The sequence below is a fragment of the Molossus molossus genome, unplaced genomic scaffold, assembly GCF_014108415.1.
Source record: "Molossus molossus isolate mMolMol1 unplaced genomic scaffold, mMolMol1.p scaffold_m16_p_10, whole genome shotgun sequence".
Classification (NCBI taxonomy): Eukaryota; Metazoa; Chordata; class Mammalia; order Chiroptera; family Molossidae; genus Molossus; species Molossus molossus.
Genome location: NW_023425345.1, coordinates 19,371,714 through 19,392,930, shown reverse-complemented (window position 1 = coordinate 19,392,930; position 21,217 = coordinate 19,371,714). Strand labels below are relative to the sequence as shown.

The following is a 21,217-nucleotide window of genomic DNA, read 5'->3' as shown; positions in this document are numbered from 1 at the left end:
TCTGTGATGCTGGAAATGTTTTTATCATGATCAGAGTGGTAGTTACCAGTATGTATACATATGCAAAAATCTTAATCACTTACCTTGAGCATTTGACTGCATTTATGTTGTACCTCACTTTCAAAAGCAATGTTTTAATGATTGCATTAGTTATTGACAAAGATTTATTTTGCTCATCCTAAGGAAAAGGAGTTTTCCGAGGTCATATAGCCTATTCATTATTCTTAATTGCAAAGGGAGACCAACCCTACTTAGTTTAACAAGAAATTTTTTAAAAAACATTACATACCTAATAGAATATTTCAGAGGGCCACATAATCTGATTTAAACCAGGCTGGGCTAAAGAGCTAAAATTACTCAGAAGAACTGTTCCAGTGGCAGCACCACTGCTAAGTCACTGGGTGTAGACATTGCCACTTGCTCTTCAGTACTCTCTTCAGAACCTCTGCCACCATTCTTACCGGAGTGGATTCCTCAAGATGCCTGCTTCTTTTATAACACACTTCTGAGTCAGATCTGATCCAGATACAAGGCATTTGCCTGAACTGTACCTGCAAGGGAATCTTTGTAAGCAGGGCTCCTACTATCTGCGTTAGTGATATGGAGAGCCATAGGTGAGGTGTTCCTCAGTCCTAGGAATAGTGTTCACACTTCCTGGGACCTCAGAAAGCACCACGAATGTATATTACAAGAGGACTAACGTACCTGACCATCCCCACCATCACCAGCCATGCTAATTTTGGTTGGTTTTGACAGAGCTAATTACTGTAGTCTTGACTAGCTCTTTAAAATGGTATCAGAGTAGAAAAATAACAATTGAAGTTATTAAACTTTCTTATTTACAACCCTTTACAGTATCAACTTAATATTTTTTAAGATTTCTATTTATCTATATGTTTGCTTTGTTTGCCCAACTGTGCTTTAATGACCTATGCCAAGAGTCCTCCTTTTTAAATCTTGGAGAGAGAGAGAGAGAGAGAGAGAGAGAGAGAGAGAGAGAGAGAGAGAGGTACAAATAAATGAATCCTACTAGAAAATTATCTGCTTGAAGTAAAATATTTTTTCTTTTATTTATTTTCAGGAATTAGAAGCTTATGTAGATGACCTAGATATGGATAGTGATTTCAAAAAGGATGATTTTTATTACTTGTCTCAAGAAGACAGAGAGAGGCAGAAGCGTGAGCATGAAGAGTCCAAGAGGGTACTCCAGGAATTAAAATCGGTGCTGGGATTCAAAGCATCAGAGGCAGAAAGGCAGAAATGGAAGCAACTTCTATTTAGTGATCACGGTAAGCACTGACTTCAGAGTAAAAAGTTATTACAATGTAGGGGATTTTTTTTTTCTTTAACTGTGAATCTTATTTTAGTTACAGAATTCTTATGACTATAATTTTAGGGATCCATCAGTAAGTAGAGTGTTTTTTCTTCTAGACACAAAATCAACTTGATCAATTAAAGAGGAGGTACATATAGCCCTGGCCAGTTTGATTCAGCAGTTAAAGAATTGGCCCTCAGTCCGAAGGGTCTCGGGTTTGATTCCAGGTCAAGGGCACATATCTTGGTTGCAGGTTTGATCTCTGGCCCTGATCGGGGTCGTGTGGGAAGCAGCCAATCGATATGTCTCTGTCACATTGATGTGTCTCTCTCTTCCTCTCCTTCCCTCCCTTCCACTCTATCTAAAAATAATGGGAAAATATCCTCAGGTTAGGATTTTTAAAATAATATTAAAAAATAATAAAGAGTAGCTATATAATGAAAACTGGGAATATGAAGGCACACGTTTCATCAGTTATTTGATTTTTTTAACTAAATTTATTTTGGAATGGGCAATGAGTTGAATAAATTAAATTAGAATGTTTTCAAACTTTGTGAATTTGAGATTCTAAACTCTGTTCTTTTTATATTGATATTATGAATACCTCAGTGAAACACAAAAAACTGTGTTCACTATTGAAACAAATGAATTAAGACCTAGGCCACATAGCTACATCATTTAGGTTACTCAGGGATATGAGAACTTTAGTAGATGGGATTTGAGGGGGTGCTTCTGTGCACACTGTCTCCATATTTGGATTTAGACAAAGTTGGATAGTTGGATGACAACTAATACCTCCAATTAGCTTTAAACTCCTCTATGTTTCCCACCTGTCTTTAGTTGAACTTCTTGGGAGGTAGGGAAGGGAATGAGGGGAAGCTTCATACTTGACCACATTAAATTAGCTAATTTCTAGATGAAGAATTAATTCCTATGGATTTCTAAGAAGGTAGAGTGGGACTTTCCTTCCATTTTAGAGTATATAGAGCCTCAAAACCAATTGCCTTATTTTTCCTTTCTCATTTTCACTCGAAATATATCGATTACCTAACTTCAGGAAAGTTCCTCAGGGTTCTCTTTTCTTCTCTGAGGAGCCCTGCCATTCTCCTCCTCCCTTGTCCAGATGTACGTTTTTTTCATTTTATTTTATCCTTCCTCTTTCTTCCCATTGGCCTCGTTTATAGCCCAGGTCCTCATTAGATTATGTTCATGTATCATAATGGCCTCTTAGCAGATTTCCATTTACAGTATCTTTTTCTTCTAAGCTATCCTTAGAGGTAGTGTCTAAGCTTCTAAGATAGCTTCTATCCTTGCAAGTTCCAGATTTTTCTCAAACAGCACATGTATAATGGCTCTCTGCCTTAAAAACCTATACTGGTGCCTCCTTTTTTCTTGTATTTAATCTAAACTCCTTTTCTTGGTTTTAAGCCTTTCCATCATATGAGTCTATCATATCCAATTATATTTCCCACTATTTCTAATATAGACATCTTCCTCTAGTTATATTTATCTAATTGGACTATGGTTCTACAAATTTGTTGTTTTTATTCATTAAAAACATTCATGCTGATCCCTTTATGAGAAATGTATCTGCTCCAAGCTGTCCCCTCCACCTGTCCCCTCTGTGAATCCTGCGAGAGCTCCAGCCCTGCAACCTTTCCTCCCACCACAGACCCTCACCCCACAAGGGCCCTGTAGGAGAGTGAAAGCACGTCTGTGCAGCAAACACACAGGAGATTCGGATCATCCTAGCAGCAGCAGAAAAATAGTTTCTACACCCGTCTTGTTTATTATTAGGCTTACATAAATCAGAGATTAAGAGTATTAATGTTTTAGGTACTATTTTTTTATGCATTTGATTTTTTTGTCTCTGGAATTAAAGTACAGTCTCCTTAAATAAGAGCTTTATTATCCTCCATAGTATTCATTCAGCAAATTATTTATTCACCAAGTAGTTCTTAACACACTGTTTATTGTTGTATATCCCTAGCACATATATCAAAAATACCTACACTCCTGGAGGTTTATATTCTAGCACAGCGTTCACACACTTGTCAGTTGACCCAAAATACAGACTATATCCCCCGCCCACCACCAATTAATTAGCAATAATCAGGAATATCAGTCAACTTCTAACATATATTGTATTCCTTAAACCAGCATATTTATAGATTAAAACTGCATGTGAAGACTTAAAATAGCTTTATATGTAAACTTGTATTCTTTTTTACTGTTTAGTATTTTCTTCATGTAGCTTTAAAATTATCCTATTGACAATATGGGCAAATATAGAACACTGAGAGAAATGTGTCTCTTTTTCAGGTATGTGCTTTGATAGTTTACATTTGAAAAGGCAATAATGCTGATTTTGTTTGTGAAATTAAGTAAAAAGCTGCTGATACCGTAAAATGCTTTTCCCATGAAATTTTTCAGTAGATCTTCCAGAGTTGTTTTCATCTCTGCCTACAGGGGTAAAGTCCGAATGGAATTAGAGAGGGAAATTCTACACTGGAACCTGCTGTGGCCATTTTTTCTGTTGTTGCTGCTTCTCTAGTGGAGTTACTGCAGCTTAGGGATCCGTTTCTTGAAAATGGACACATTTTACAAAATTATTTTTAAATAAACGCCAGATCTTCAAGATGCACTTTTTTTTTCTTCTGCCATGCTTCGTAATATATTGTATTGTACTAACCCCTCATACTGGGAGGAGAGACTGCCTAGCAAGCAACCCACTGCCTACTAACATCAAGAGGGGCTAAATAAAACTCCATGTTCCTTGAAAGGACAACTTCTGCCGTATGGATATATATATTATATTTATGTATTATGCTTTGTACAGTAGTTGATCTGAGTGCAGATTTTATTTCATTATATATTTTTCTGTGACAAAATGTATAGAAGTTATAGTTTTACTTTCAGGGTCTTGTTAGGTGGTTGGCAAGTAAGTTGAATTGTATGTTGCATTTGTTTTCCATGCTGTTATATATGAATGTTGAAACTATGATTATTATTTGGATTACTTAGGCTTTTTATCTGACATATATCAGTGAGGGCCATGTTGCTTATTCTTTATTGCAGTGGCCCTCAAATGTATTATGTATCAGAACAAACTGGAAGACTTGTAAAACTAGTCCTCCCTCCCATTTTCCATTTTAGTAGGTCTGGGGTGGGGGCCTGAGAATTTGCATTTCTACCATATGCCTGGGGGATGATGGCTGATGGTTTGGGGACCACACTTTGAGAACCACTGCTTTATATTTTGAATAAGAGAATACATGAAGTGTATTAAAATCTTAATCAAAATCTTATTTCATTTCTTAGGCATTTTATCTCACACAGTTCTCCAGTTTATAAATTTATATTGATTTTACTAGAAAGTTTTATTTAGCCTTTATTTATTCTTTATAAGAAAAAAATCTACTGGGAGATTAAATTAAAGTTTAAATCATTTTTGGGTCCTTAGTTATTATTTTTCTTTCTTTCTTTTTGCTTTTTTTTCCTTTAAAGCTGTGTTGAAATCCTTGTCTTCTGTAGACCCAGTGGAACCCATAAGTAATTCAGAGCCATCAATGGATTCAGATATGGGGAAAGTTGGTAAAAATGATACTGAAGAAGAAAATAGTAAACCCTCCATAACTCATGATGAAATATGTAGTAGGACCAAGTATTTCTGTGAAAACCCTCTAGATGATAAAAATAAAGACAATTCTACAAATGAAATCTTCCTGCAAAGAGCTGAAGAAAGAGTGTGTTACCAATGTGAAAGTGAAGATGACTCTGAGCAGGCAGATGTTGGTGACCTGACCGCTGTCCACCCAGTTCCCAGGGACTCGTCACAGCCCTCCATGAGGCAGAGGCTGGCGCGGCTGCAGCTGTCACCGGATTTTACCTTCACCGCTGGCCTTGCTGCCGAAGTGGCTGCTCGATCTCTCTCCTTCACCACTAGGCAGGAACAGACTTTTGGTGATGAGGAGGAAGAACAGCTGATACAAGAAAATAAAAATGAGGTAGAAGAACAGTAAGAACCAAGATTTAAATGAAGGATTTTAAACTGCTCCTTTTATGAAAGTGATTTTTAGCTTTACGACTAGATATTCCACTGGAAAGGGAAAATGAGTGTAAGTTTACTATATATAAGGTTAAGATGTGAATTTACAGGAAGAAACCTGGTTTGAACACCCGATCTGAAAATAGTAATTTCGTATATGGCAGATCTTTTAGGAAAATAAGAGAAAGGTAAGGGCTCTTTTGAATAAAGTACTGTTTTATTTGCAGCACAACTGATCAGTTTTGGAAATTCTTTAAGTACTTTTCATAGCAAATGAATTTATCATTTCTTGCCAGAATTTGCTACCACAAAAAGACTGGGATAATTCTGTTGCAAGAACATTAACATTTACAATGACTCCTTTTTACTGTTTTCTCACAGATAATAACTGCAGCTATTATGTTAATAACAAGTTGTTTGTATTTTATTTTTGTTCATATCAAGTCTTTAAAACAAAGATACAGGTTCTGAATAAAAAAAGAGATCTCATGCAATTGATGTGTACTGGGGTTTGGAACTAAAATATAGTTTAATTTAAAAGTACTTGAATTATGACATGTTTCTTATCTTTTCCTTGTTCATGTATATTTAGGAGTTAATTTTAGGATTTCCTAATGATATTTAAAAAAAAAAAAAAACACTGTACCATTTTAAGAATTACTCTTTTAAATTTTTGTGTGTTTATTTTTTCTGTTTTTGTTGCAACTAATAGAGCTGATTTCAAAGTGGGATCTCTGTGGTCCAAGACCTCACCCCCAATTTTACAGAAAGTTCTTTTTATCAATTAGGCTGGAGATAATGGGTGTCATTAACATAAGTAGGCCACCATACTGCTGACACCTTGCTTTAAGCTGTCCCCTCTCCACCTGAATAAAATTCTGGAAACGTCCTGTCAGCTTCCTGGAAAGCATCCTTGTCTCCTCCATAGTTCATTTACAAACTACCTCTTAAAAGAGGTTGCTTTCCAAACTGTCCAGTCTCATCTGTTTTGTTTTGTGTTGTGATTTTCACTTTCTTTTCTTTTCTTTTCTTTTCTTTTTTTTTTTTTTTTTTTTACTTTATTTTAGAGAGAAAGAGGGAGAGAGGAAAGGAGAAAGAGAGAGAAACATTGATTTGTTGTTCCACTTGATGCATTCAGTGGTTGATACTCGTATGTTCCCTGACAGGAGATACACAACCTTGGAGTATCAGGACAACGCTCTAACCAGTTGAACTACCTGGCCAGGGCCAGGGCTGCATTTTCAAAGAGTGATATTGTCAGGAGTATATAGTTTTTTGAAACCTATATCTTCCATGCACTGACTTAGCTTATAGACGTTATTTGGGGGAAATGTAGGGATAACTCAATTTGTGCTGCCGCCCTAGAAAGAAAATTACATGATGAATCTAGATTGTCTTTAGAGATAAGAAACACATTCAGACTCATACAACTTAGCACTTCAACTGAGTAAATTTTCATACCAAAGAGGTTTTTTGTTTTTTTTCTGTAATCTAAGGAAATTTATTTTTTATCCTGAGGAAAAACTTGCTTTTGCTTTACATGAACAGTAGCGATCCTTTGTACTATAAGTGATTCTGCCAGTTGTCAAAAGTTCTGTGACTGATCCTTAATTAAGCTCTTAGGAGCAGAGCAGTTCCTAAGAGTGGACCTACTTTACAACTTAGAAATTGTAGTAACATTTAGAGTTTACTTTTTTTTAATCCTCACCCAAGGATATGCTTCCTTGATTTTAGAGAGAGAGGGAGGGCAAGAGAGAGAGAAATATCAATGTGAGAGAGAAACATTGATCAGCTGCCTCCTGTAGGTGACTAGGGATCGAACCCGAAACCTAGGTATGTGTCCTGACCAGGAATCGAACCCACAGTCTTTCAGTGTATGGGACAATTCTCCAACCACTGAGCCACATGCGTTTTCTTACTTTTTTTTCTTTATTGATTTTAGAGAGAGAGGAAGGGAGAGGAAGAGAGAGAAAAATCAATTAGAGAGAACATCAATTGGCTGCCTCCAGCATGCCCCCCACTGGGGATTTGGCCCACAACCTGGGCATGTGTCCTGACCAGGAATCGAACCAGCGACTCCTTGGTGCATGGGTCGACGCAAAACCACTGAGCCATACCTGCCGGGTGAGTTTTCTTACTTTTTAAATTAGTTTGCCAACTCCTTTTTTCCCTTGGATTTAGAAGTAATTAAGGAAAAAGTTGGTACTCTTCTCTTAATCTGTAACCTTACACAGGAAGAATTTAATAATTTTTAATTTTGTTATTATATTTTATTTTTTATTATATCAGTTTGGGAAAAATATCTTCATTATATTGTATCATATACAATATATAATACAGTATATAGAGATCACCTCTATATGATCTCTAAGGTGACACTTTTTTAATTTTGAGGGGCTACCCTTAATCAAGAATTTCTAATCTTCCAGTCTGATCTGTTTTATTCACTAGTTGTTACTTAGTTCAGTGAAAATTCTACTTGGTGAAATCATGATATAAGGATCTTAAATTTTTAATTGAATATTTTTTGGTGTGTGTCATTTTCAAATTTTCTCTTCATCTTTTAAAATATTTCTGAGATAAAATACTATCTTTCCTGTGAGTATAATTTTCTCTCATAGTAGTCTAGAAGTCAGTGTTTCTCTGTTTTTTTTTTTTCTTGGGCACCTATATTAGAATAAGTTGGAGGACTTATTTTTAAAATGTAGATGTAGGGCCATCCTTATTCTTAGTCATTTTGGAATAAGACCTGGGTTATGTTTATGCCCAATAAAATCTAAGAACCTCTATGTTGGACTTTATGCTTTTTACCATAAATACCTTAAGAAATAAAATAGGCCAATGCAATATAAGTAGGTATTCTTGTTTGTTACTTTTCTAAGCATATTTCACTTTGTCTTATTGGGATTTTGACTAGTTATAATAGCTGCCATCCAACTTCCAAAAGAAATCCTCTGGGGAAAATATTTTGTGGGGAAAATTTGTAATTGTGCTTCCCAAATTTTACAATGGTATTTTGACAGGATAATTCTTGTTAAGAATAATATCCTGACAGCTTTTAATATGAACAATTCCATAGTTTGTTTTAAACGTAGTACTTAATGTAAGAATGCATGAAAAATAGCCATTTAGGTTAGTCTTGAAGACAAAATTTTTACCCTTTGTCTGTAGTTAGGAAAGTCATAGTGACATGATCTAGTGACAGTTATATCTTAAACTTTTCTTTTCAGCTTTCATTAAAACTATATATCTGGTCTCTCTAGTGCCAGACTCTTGCTGGTCCTTGATTTGTGGTCCTCTGCTTATTTTTACAAATTTTCTCTATTATCTCACTTCATAAGTTAAGTCCTCATTAAGTCTAATTGTTAGAGCATGTGAATATAGGTCATTAGGAAATGATACATTGACTCAAGTTTGACTTATGAAGTTATTGGAGACAACAGGTCAAGAGAAACACATTTAAGGCAAATTAAGAAGGAAATTTAAGAATATCAATGTAAGGGTTTAATACAGAAGGATAGGCCCAAGTTTAAATCTGTAAAAGCTGTGGGTGCAGCTGACTTAATAGCATCATAGGGAGTTTTTCCAGCAAAACCCAAATCCTATAGATTGCTAAGTCATGTTTGTGATGTGTGACTTCTCAGAAACAGTTAAAAGTAAAACCTTTGAGGATAAAAAAAAAAAAAAAATGATCTGGATGCCGAAAAAATAAGATCTAGTTATCAATATGTTAGTAAAATAGGTCAAAAATTAAAAACTCAATTTTCATTAAAAAATAAAAATAATAGAAACATTCTGATTCACATAATAGAAGTGGTAAAACTTTTAATGTTAAAGCATAAAAAGATTCAAGTTCTGATACATTTCACAAAATTATAAATCAATAAAGTGTTAAGGGATCCTGGAGGTTATTTCCATCAGTAATATTAAATATTTTGATAAATTATTAGAAATCATGTGGGAAGAAAAGTTCAATTGATTTGGTTTAAGCATAGTATACTGTGTCTATACCTAAACAAACAAGGAAACAGGAAACCCATAAAATTGGTATAACTCAGCCAGCTCATTCATGCCATGAATGACAACCAGACAAGGCATAAAGGTTTACTTATCTCCCAGTTATATTTATAAGAACATATCTGTGTAATTCACATTATATTATAAATGATTTATCTGTTGATGGATGACTAACTCGTATAAGTTAATTTTTCCATTTCATCGTTAAACTTTTTTAACAGTACAGCAGGAAATTTCCTACAATTTTTCTAAAGTATTTAGGATATAATTTTAACTTTTTGGGGTCATCTTTAAGAACATGAATTCCTATCATGGGATGATGATCAGAAATTCACCCTCAGGGGCTACTGAGATATATAATGCCTCTGTATTATGTGATCCTGCATTGCTGTGCTTTTAGAGTTATATTTGTTTTTCAGTTTTTCTGTCTTCCCTTATAATCAGCTGTCACTTTTTGCTCCTGTTTTGTGTGCCTGCCTCCTGCACTAGGCCCCTAATTTGCTGCTTCTAATCTGCTGTGGACTGAGAAACCAGAATGCCAAGCTTGCTAAAATTGTGTCTAAAATAAGAGTAAGTAGACTGCAAGAAGGCTAAGGGGCTTTTCTGTCAGTAAAGCGCATGGACTTTGTGGAATCTGTTTGGTTGCTTAGCATACTTTTGTTTGCCTCTTAGTATAAAACCATTGATTTTATATGTGATTGCCATATATTTGAAGTATTAATTCAGTTTTTATATATTGCAATCTCTAGGACCCTCCATTAATGAATTCAGCTATAAAAGAAAACTTGACTATCATCTTTGTGTAAATCATTGTGTATATTTTAGGAAAATGTTAAACATGTTGTTCCTAGTACAGTGTACAAACATAAAACATACAACACTATAAATGTAATTTCAACTCTGCTCACCAAGATTTATATCCTAGAACTATTGGTTTGAGACTAAACATGCATGGCTAATTTGCTAAGAACTGGGTAACTGAATTTTTTGGGAATGAGTTATTCTTTATATCCCAGTTTTCTACAAAGCTTAAAGTAAGCATTAAAATTTTTTAGAATAAGGTTTGAAGGAAGTCTTTTTAAAACTTAATATGCATTGCTGTCTTCTTAAATGATATATGAAATACATTTTAATCTTTTTATGTCAATGTAATTAACAGTACTTATTAATTATACTGTGCAAACTAATTAGGCATTGATAGCTATATGCCCTTTACTAAATGGCTCCATTCTTCTATGCTTTCTTTTTTTTTTTTCTCTCTAATAGTTCTAATTACTCCAGTTTATATTATTGCTTGCTTAAGTGTGCCTGTAGCAAGAGCCTTTCTCCATCCTCATAATACTCCTTCTAGTCTGCTTTGGTTTTGAAAACAAGGTGGCTAAGACGGTTAGAATAATGTATAAAGTAGAGTAAATTGACTCAGTGAAGACCAAAAAAATTGTATTATACTTAAGTGCATGGGTTTTGTGACATCTATTACTTTAGTGCCTTTTGAAAATAAGTGAGGTTACTAGATTGGGCACCTGCTCTCAAAGTAGAAGAGCTTTCATTATACAAAAGGAACCATTTTGTTGTTGTGCCTTACCTTCTTTGTATTTCTAGCTTCTAATTTTTTGGTTCCTATTAAAACCAGTCCACACAAATTAGCTTTTTCTACAGTACTTTCTCTTTGACTTGGATACCACATGCTGCTAAGAATTTCTTTGGGTGAGGTTGTTTTTATTGTTGTTTTGTTTCTGTTTTTACAGAAGTATATCTTACATTTCCAAAACATGAAATAGGTTGAGCCCTGGAAAATAAGAAAATTTTATTATTGATATCACAGAAGACAGTATCTTTATTTTCATTCAATTAATTGTATGTTAAAAGTTTGCCTAAAGTTATCAGTGTTAGATCTAATGATAACTGACAGATATTTGAATGACTAAATTCCCAGTCATTCTATATTTTGCATGTTTAAATTATCATTTAATGTGCTAAATAATCAAGCATGATGATTTTTCTCTCAAAAATAAACATGAAATTTGCATGATATAATGTTTGTAAGTAAAATTCAAATCTGTCCAGAAGGATATTCTAGCATTTGACAATTTAGTTTTACTAACAGGACAACTATGTTTTAGTAATCATATGTTAAAATCAGTCTACTTATTTTATGGTATGCCTCATAGTCAGCTTTCCATTATTCATGCTACTGGAAGGGAATTATGATACAGAATTCACCAAAAACCATATAATCTGATTAGTTTCCTGAGTTGAGATTGCCATTACAACATAGATGGTCATGACACCAAACTCAGGTTGGTGGTGCAAGGAAAATTTATCTTTGAGTGTAGTTTTAGGATAAAAGTGATTCTACTCATTGTAATTGCTTAAACCAAAAAAAAAAAAAAAAGGATGAATGCAAGGCTTACATATATAAAAACTAATAAGGAGTTGAATTTATGAATATCCTAAAATGTGTGATAAATTAAAATGCATATGGTATTTTTGATGCTATATTTTAATACATTTTAACTGTCAGCAATTAAATTAGTTTCTTTCATTCCCCTATACTGAATTTCACTTGGCACATATCAAACATGTTATTGCAATAGGACAGTATTTAAGTTGTGTATACTTCTAACTGCACTTTAAAGTGGGCATATTCTATGAAATATTATTGTATATTTCCTCTCATATTTGTATCAAAAGAATTTCTCAAAATAAGGGATAATATTACTATTTTGGTCTTGAGACATTTTACTTATGTAGCATTTCTAAAGATTGGCTACCTAAAATAAGTTTATTTTATCTTTCAACATTTTTTTTCCTAAAACTAAAATATGTCTTTTTTAAGTTTATTCTTTTATAATATCCTTTTCCCTCCCAAATAAATTTTTAAATTAACTCCATTTCTAAATCAAAGTATTTTCTGCACTTTTATTACACCAACCTGTAGTACCTTCTGTTCATTCTAGTACTTAAAATGCTTACTCAGGCATGGTATTAGCATCTGGCAACATATAGAAAGCTCCAGAAATGTTACACCTATTCCTTAAAGATTGGCGTATGGTCCTCGTACAGCCCTGGAGGTCCATATGAGTGAAAAGCCCAGAAGTCTGCCTGAGCTGAAAGCACCCCCAAAGGAGTTTGGTTTTGTTTGGGTTTGTTCTAGGTATGGTCCCAGGGATCCCAGATCAAACCAGGCCCCTGGGCCTATCCTAGAACCAACCTAAACTCGCGCATCATTCCTGGACCGTCAAGAGTGTGAAGACTGAAGATAACCTGAGCTTATGAGACATCCTTCGTTCATCAGGACTCACTGTTTTGTATGTGTGCCTACATTTTAGCAAGAATTGGCTGGTTAATCCTTCTAAAATCAGAGGGATGACAATGGATAACAAGACAAAGCCTTGGCAGACATTAACATAGTAATTTATCACAACAGAAATGTGATATGTAATAGGTTATTAATTGCCAGTAAGGAAAACTGTACTTGTAACTTTTATTATTGGATCTCTATTTTTAGGTTAAGCAACTTAGCCACCAGAAGAAATTCTCCCCCAAATTAATGAGTTCTGTTTTGTTTTTCTCAAAGACTTTCTTCTGAACAGTATTGTATCAGTCTCATTTATCTAATTGTTCATAGGTTCTGAAAGGCACTGGTCTTTGCCTTCTGGCTCCAGTGCTAAGTAATTTTAAATTCTCGTTTCTGGAGACTGCCTTTTTCTTTTCCTCTGTTGAATCTACCACATTGCTTTGAGCTCGCTTTTTGAGCTTCACATCTGAGAAGAACCTTAGCATCATTTGTAGACATATTACCCTTTGGATGCATTATAGGCTACATTGTAGAATCTGCTGCGGTTGATGAAAACAAGCTAGGGTAGGGTAATAGAGTGGAAATGAGCTAGTACCTCACATTTTACAAAAGTATTTTGTAAAATAAGATTTTTAGTAAGTTTCTTTTTTTTTTTTTTTTTTTTTTTTTTAAATCCTCATCCGAGGACATTTTTCCATTTTTTGTACAGACAGAGTAGGAGGGAGAGAGAGGAAGGGAGAGAGAGGGAAACATCGATGTGAAAGAGACACATCGAGTGGCTGCCACCCGCACGACCAACCAGGGCCGGGGACAAACTGCAACCGAAGTACATGCCCTTAGTGGGAACCAAACCCGGGTCTCTACGGACCGCAGGTGGACGCTCTAACCGCTGAGCCAAACCGGCCAGGGCTTTTAGTAAGTTTCTTGATTTTCATTCCCTGCTGCTCTGAGTTTTTTTGTGCTTTTTTTTTTTTTTTTTTTTTTTTTAATATTCTGATCTCATTGACTCATTACATGGTCTTTCATCAACTGTGACATTGCTATAGCCACATACATGTTTTTGTTTAACTTGGAGGACAGGATTTCTGAAAAGGCCCCAAATCCAAAGGTTATGATACACACTGAAAATGTGTACTTTGAGTAATACTGGCATTTCAGTAAGTTTAGACCCTGTTTGAAATCACTGCAGACTAATCAAGGACTCCACATATGAAAGGAGCTAAAAAATTACTAGTCCTCTAAGCCTGGTTATATCAGGAAAATTGGGTCAGTGGTTATCCTTTACAATAAGACTGAGCTCATTCTGAAGAACTCAATCCTGCAATTAGTTCTGGACTACATTCATTACAGAGATACTTCATCCCATGAATTCTATTATTTTTTGCCTGTTAAACTTTGTATATCATTAACCTTCACTCTCAATGTTTTCCTTTTTGCACAATGTTTTCCTGTTTGCCTAAAGCAATGAACTATATATGTTACTATGTGTATATTTCTTTTGGTAAAACAGACTGGATACAATGATCTTTAGATTTTTATTCCTTTTAAAGCCAAGTGATTTAAATGCTTTCATTGTCTTGTAACTTCACTCTTAATTTATACTTTAATTCTTCTTATTCATCTTTCTCTAATGAACTATATAGAATTATATAGGTGAGCCTTATATACCAGTTCTTCCAGAATTTATGACTTTTGGTATTCACCTAAATATGAAAATGCTCTAACATCAGTAATCTTGTATCAATGCACTAATCTGTGTTTCTTGACATAGCCAGAAATGGGTGAACCCATCTTATGTCTATGTACAGTGTGTTCTCAGTGTTTGGGGGGCCTTTGCACTCTCTCTTTTGACATTGTTAGATATGAATCCTGGAAACAGAAATTTAAGACCTGTCTTACAGAGTTCAGGCTTGTTTACATAGTAAGTTTCTAAAGTCAGCCTTCACTTCAGATACTTTTGGAGTGTTAAGCCATATTTTTTTTAAATATCATTTGAGAATATTCTTTCAGAGATATTTTAATTTTTACTTTTTGACTGCTTATGGTTTATATAGAACTACATTACTTACCCTACCTGAAGACTTGAGATTATAATTTTTTAACATAGTACTTTATTTGATAGCTTTATGTATTTTGTTATATTGAATTTTTGTCAACTATTTTAAAGGATTTTATAAGAACCCAGTAGTAGGTTTGTATATATCTGTACTATTATTGTTTCTCCTGAGCTTAAGACCATAATAAAATCTGTACTTCTTTGTATCTTGTGTGTGTGTACCTTTTTATTCTGGTGTTTGCAACATGAGTCAGCCAAAGGTAAAATGCTTTGTCTCTTTCTTCTGTCCCTGTTTTTCTTCTACCTTGTTTTTCAGAATTTGTTAATATACCCACAGAAGACAGCAGTTGTTTAAGAAAACTTTGGATTTCATTGGTCTAAGTTTTGTTTGCTCATTTATATGCCTCACATGTTAAATTTTCAGAGTGCAAACAGCTGATTAAATTTAAAAGTTCATTTTCACCATTCAGAGTGACCATCAGCCATTGGATACATTCTCATCGTGTTACATTTGTTGACTTATATGACCTCCCTGACAGAAAAGATATACTGAGTTAAAAAGGAAGTTAACATACTTTGTGCTATGTAATTGAATGAATTATTGGTTTGACTCTTTCCAAGCTTAGCTTAACAGTCTTGGCAACATATGTTGGTTAAAAAGAAAGTGACCTTCCTTGAATTGAACTTCTAAATAAATACGCTACCTCTTTCCAGAAAAGATTTGAGACAAGGAATAAATACTTATAAAGGCAAAAGTAAGTTTGAGATAAAAACTAGTTACTCATAAAGACAAAAGTAAATCCCAGACAACTGGCCCTTTTCTGGGATTTACTAATTAAAAGCGCAAGATAAGTCCAGCCAGTGTGGCTCAGTGGTTGAGTGTCGACCCATGGACCAAGAGGTCACCAGTTCAATTCCTGGTCAGGGCACATGGCCAGGCTGTGGGCATGATCCCCAGTGGGGGGCGTGTAGGAGGCGGCCAATCAATGTTCTCTCTCATCAATGTTTCTATCTCTCCCTCTCACTTCTTCTCTCTCTCAAATTAATAAAGGCAAAAAAAATTTAAATAATAATAAATAAGTAAAAGTGCAAGATAAGGTAGAATGTACGTAGTTACCGGATTTTGAAGTCATTGGGTAGGAAATATCCCATATGATAATCACCCCTTGTCTTCACAATTTGCTTTTGAATGTCTTTAGCAGATGTGCCATAACCATTGAAAATAAAGTTGGCAAATAGTAATTTTCCTTGGATGTACATCTGTAAAAATTTAAAGAACATTTTTAGAATCTGATCATATGAAAATTAGTCCTGTTCATTTGAAGGGAAAGCTTGTATTTCTATGAGAAAATGTTTATATGCAAAATAAATTAGGCAACAAACATCTTCCTAGAACCTGAATATATTATTTGAAGATAAGGAAACAGGCTCAGAAGTGGCAGAACCACTATCCTAACCAACATCCGTTCATCATTCTCATAAGCTGCTTGTGGATGCATTTCATTGTACAGCTAGCCACTAGGAGAGTGTACAGAGCATCCTTGAATCCGGAAGTCGGCAGAGTTGGATTATGAACCAAACTACTTTTCTAAAACTAAGGCATCTAACCACATTGAGCCAATTTCTTCTGTAAGAAAAAACTAACAATTATGATTTATGAATTGGACTAGACCTCTGGAATTTTCCACCACTAAAATTTTCAGATTCTCTATTTCTTAATGTAAAGCCAAGTTTGTCATTCTGTTCCAGGGTGCAAGAGACCTTATTTTTAGGCGCTGATGAGTAGCTTTAAAAATATTGCCCTGGCCGGATTTGCTCAGCAGTTAGAGCGTTGGCCTGCGGTCCAGAGAGACCCGGGTTCGGTTCCCGCTAAGGGCACGTACCTCGGTTGCAGTTTGTCCCTGGCCCTGGTCAGTCGTGTGGGTGGCAGCCACTCGATGTGTTCCTTTCACGTCGATGTTTCTCTCTCTCTCTCTCTCTGTTCCTCTCTCTCCCTCCCACTCTACCTGAACAAAAAATGGAAAAATGTCCTCGGGTGAGGATGAAAAAAAAAAAAAAAATTAAAACTTTTAGCCCTGGCAGTTTGGCTCAGCAGTAGAGCATCGGCCCACAGACCAATGAGTCACGGGTTTCGAATCCGGTCAAGGGCATGTACCTCACCTGCGGTTCATCCCCGGCCCTGATCAGGGTCATGTAGGAGGCAACCAGTCGATGTGTCCCTCTCACGTTGATGTTTCTCCCTCCCACTCTGTCTGAAGATAAATAGAAAAATATCCTCAGGTGAGGATTAAATATATATATATATATTAAACTTTTAGAGATTAGAAAGGATAAGATGAGGTGGCAGGGGAAAGAGATAATTGTTTTTATTTCCAACAGCATTCAGCTTTTTATTGAATGTGTTACAAAAGAGGTTTAGTTGAAAAGACCAAAGCCCATGTCATCATTAGACTCCTCGTATTCTTCTTCCTTTGCTTCCACTTTCGTCTCAGCTGGGGCAGCAGTGGTGGAGGGGGCAGGACTGCCTGCTGGGGCAGCACTACCAGTGGGGCAGGTCCACCAGCCCCTACATTGCTGATGATGCTCCCAATGTTGACAGTGGCCAGAGCCAATGAAACTTGGATTAAGCTGTGATTCAGATAATGATAGCCCATATGAAGCTTACTTTACACAATATATGGTACATGTGAATGTTTTATAAGATCTGAAGAATTTAACAGTGATAATCTCTTAAATAGTGACATAACGGTGACCTTTAGCTATTTTTTCCCACCACAATAAACATAAAATACTTGTATAATAGGAAAAAAGTGAATTTAAGAAAGTGATATTGAGATTGTGCAGTTTCATTGTTATTTGGGGTTTATAGTCCTACATAAGAAGAAAGCTTTCATTGAATGTGTATTCTAGCTATCACCTCTTAGGCTAAACCTAGCATCTAGAGAAAAGGAAGTAAAGCTGCAGTGTTTTGTTCTTGCACAAATAAGTTGGTCAAAATACAGAGAAACGTTAGACTGGAGCAAAACTAAGTTCATATACATCCAGAAGCCAGGGTATGACCAGACCCTGTACCAATATTCAAAATTTCTTACTGAAATCATGCTGAGTTTGAATTTCAATTGAACTGCAAAACCTGGAATAATCGAATCTAGAGGTTCTCTGCATTTTAATCTATCACATAATCTATACTCATTAAAATCTATAAATTGCACCCCACCCCCCCTTTTTTGTAACTAAGCAAAGTGATAATAGCCATTCAATTTGAGTGTGTGCTACATGCCAGACGCTGTTCTTGGTGCTGAGAAAGAGCAGTGTAACAAAACAAAGCTGTCCTCACTGAATGCTGGAGGGGAGAAGCAAACCCTCATATGTTTGGGTGGGTCAGGAGGTGGTAAATCCTGTACAGAAATAAAGGCAAGTAAAGGGACATGGAGGATGCAGCGTGCTTTTGTATATAAGGCAGGCAGGCACGAAGGCCGTGAGGGAGCCAGCCCCATAAATAGAGTCCTGCAAAAGCAGGGACAGAAGCATAGAGCACATGTGGCTGGAGCCCCATGAGAAGGGCTGGCCGGTCAAGGGGGGCCTTGTAATGAATATGGCTTTTACTTGGAGATAGGAAGCTACTGCAGGGGTTTGAGCAATGGAGTGACATGATTTAGATTTTAAATAAAGTTTAAAAAACCTGTGTGGAAGTCAGACAGGGATGGGGAGAAGGGAGACCTGTTGGCTATTGTAGTAATCCATGAGAGGAATGAGGTTGGTGGTGGTAAAGGTAATGAGGAGTGATCTAATTCTGGATATATGAAAGTAGAGCCAACTGGATTTGCTGATGTAATGTGCACCATTAGAAAGGGTAGGTCTGGATGACTCTAAGGTAGTTAGCCTGAGCAATTAAAGGAACAGTTGTCATTTACTGAGATGAGGTAATGAATGAGGTTTGGGTAGAAATTGAGCTGATTAAGGCTAGGTTAAATATGAAATACTTAATCTTTAGGTAGAAATGTTTAATTGGCAGTTGGATATGTGAGTCTAAGTTCAGGAGAAAGATCCAGACTGGAGATGTCAGCATTTTGAGTGATGTTTAAAGTAATGAACATAAGTCAAAAGACTGAGTCAGAACACTGAGATCCTTGGGAATGATAAAGTTGAAGGTCAGGAGATAAAAAGGAACCTGCAGAGGTGGCTGAAAGGGAGCAGTGACACAGAAGAAGTGGTGTCCTGAACACTAAATGAAAACTATACCGGAGGCAAGAAGTGACATGTCAAAGGCTGCTAAAAGATCAAGAAAGATGAGGCCATTTGTATATCTTATTTGGAGAAATGTTTGTTCAACTCCTTTGCTCATTTTTTTGTTGGGTTGTTTATTTTACTGTTGTTAAATTGTACTTTATATCTTCTAGATATTGATCCTTTATTGGATATATTGCTTTGCAAATACTTTCTTCCCTTCTGTGAGATGTCATTTCACTTGAGTCCTTTAGCATACAAACATTTTTAATTTTGGTGAAGTCCAATTCATCTATCTTTTCTTTGTTGCTAAATTTCCTTATCTTTTCAAGATACAATAATACCACCTGGTGCACATAATTATTATGAGGATGAAATAAATCAATGCATGTGAATACATTTAAAGCTACTGGGACAATACTTGCCACATAAGAAGCGAGAAATATTCAATAAGTATTATCCATTTTCCAGGCTATGTTTGGATTGTAAAGGCCATTAGTCAGAGGGACAGAATTAGGTCATGTGACATGGAAGCCAGAGGAGTAGAGGGTTCAAGAAGAGCATGATCAGCAGTGCACAGTCATGTAGAGATGTCAAGTTAGATCGAACAAACTCAGACTTGGCACCTACCAGGTCAATCAGTGATGTGTCAGAAGCAGATGCCAAATAATTATACTGGATTGTAAAAATATGTTAGGCCCTTTTTGGTCTCCAGGGCCAGATCACCTGCTGTTTCAGACTTTACAGTGCTCCAAAACAGGCCTGAGTCCTTGGGGTTTGCCAAGGCACAGCAGAGAGGACACTCGATTTGGAGTCAGAACCACTGGGTTAAAGTCTCCAGTCTTCTATCACTTGATGTCTGGGGTCACCTGCCAGAGCTCCAGTTCCCTCACTCTCAGAGGATGAGGATTCCTATCTTGCAAGATCAGGGGCAGGGTTAAGTGAAGAGTAAGCATAATAGTAAGTCATTACTTATTATTGTCATAATAAATGGTTCTAACTCCTCTTCCTGTTCGAACATTCAGTAGTTCTGCCTGTGTGCCAGGTCTTGTGAAGTTGGATATTCCCATTTTACAGATATTTGGCTTACAGGTTTGCAGTGGTAGTGAGATTAATATGTGTCAAAGGCTTAAGAATTTGGTTAGCACCCTGGCTCGTTTTGCTCAGTGGTTAGAGCGTCAGCTGCGGACCAATGAGTCACGGGTTCAATTCCAGTCAAGAGCACGTACCTCGGTTGCGGTTCGTCCCCAGCCCTGATCGGGGTCGTGAAGGAGGCAACCAGTCAATGTGTCTCTCCCTCCCCCTCTACCTGAAGATAAAATGGAAAAATAATCCTCGAGGGAGGATTTAAAAAAAAAGAATTTGGGTAGCTGTTGTGCTCTAATGGGAAGTTTTTGCCTGGTTCTCAGTGGTGCCTTTGTCTTTGGGTCTGCCTCCTGAGCCACTGCGTTCGTCATGGTCTGTTATGTTCACCGACTTACCCATCCTCAGCTGTTCATACGAATCAAGTGCTTAAATATTATCATTGACTATTTCAACAGACCTTTGGGTTCAGTTTGTTTTGGTTGTAGATGTGAGAATCCATTTAGCAGAGTTGTGAGTTCACTGCAAAAGTTTGTTTGAGAGTTTCATCTGCTGTTCAATAACTAGAACGTGGTGCTCCCGCTGAGCTCCTACAGCTACCAAAGCAAAGATGTGTTCAGTGGAGTAACTGTCCAGTCCTGAGCACGTTCACCAGGATGAGTCACATTTCAGGGCAGAATGTAAGTCATATTTATTTAGTCTGGTTCTGTAGCTCCTGTTTATTCTTTCTTTAAAGTTTGTATTATTTTTTATTTATTACATGTTCTAACATACCTTAGGACTAAATCCATTTTGAAAATATTATAAGAATAAATTTTATCAAGAATACTTATATAATCATTAAAAAAATCCAAATAAGCTATGATTTCACAATATTTTGTTTGTTAATGATAGATTGTAACAAATGTAAAGGATTTTTAATTCAATACACATTTATTTAGTGATCTTCTTTGTACTAGACATGACAATCACCCTGTGACATAAGTACTCCCATTTTATAGATGAGAGAAGTAGCTCTAAAAATAAGTTAAATACAGTGATACCTCGGTTCTCGAACATAATTCGTTCCAGGAGGACGGTCGAGAACCGAATTGTTCGAGAACCGAAGCAATGAAACCAATAGGAAAGCGTGACTCCACAAAGCGTGACTCTCTCTCTGCACTCACACTG

At 36.0% G+C, this 21,217-nt stretch overlaps 2 protein-coding genes across 9 annotated transcripts in view; one reads left to right on the top strand and one right to left on the bottom strand.

Annotated features, from left to right (window-relative positions):
- Window positions 1–5,843, top strand: part of VEZT (vezatin, adherens junctions transmembrane protein) — a 64,145-nt gene extending 58,302 nt beyond the window's left edge. For 3 of the 7 annotated variants that reach the window (XM_036250985.1, XM_036250983.1, XM_036250982.1), the window contains exons 11-12: window positions 1,082–1,289; window positions 4,823–5,756. In XM_036250985.1, coding sequence (XP_036106878.1) covers window positions 1,082–1,289; window positions 4,823–5,337 — 723 coding nt within the window. In that variant the 3' untranslated portion in view covers window positions 5,338–5,756. Of the gene's footprint in view, window positions 1–1,081; window positions 1,290–3,553; window positions 3,642–4,822 lie in introns of those variants that run through there. The other 4 variants (XM_036250986.1, XM_036250984.1, XM_036250987.1 and 1 more) reach the window with 4 other exon arrangements.
- Window positions 5,844–11,084: 5,241 nt separating this feature from the next.
- LOC118623426 (uncharacterized protein C3orf20-like) overlaps window positions 11,085–21,217 on the bottom strand; it is a 116,014-nt gene continuing 105,881 nt past the window's right edge. Inside the window, exons 18-19 of one of the 2 annotated variants that reach the window (XM_036250976.1) lie at window positions 15,855–15,997; window positions 11,085–11,169 (exon numbers count right to left, since the gene is read on the bottom strand). In XM_036250976.1, coding sequence (XP_036106869.1) covers window positions 11,100–11,169; window positions 15,855–15,997 — 213 coding nt within the window. In that variant the 3' untranslated portion in view covers window positions 11,085–11,099. Of the gene's footprint in view, window positions 11,170–15,854; window positions 15,998–20,599; window positions 20,644–21,217 lie in introns of those variants that run through there. The other variant, XM_036250979.1, reaches the window with a different exon arrangement.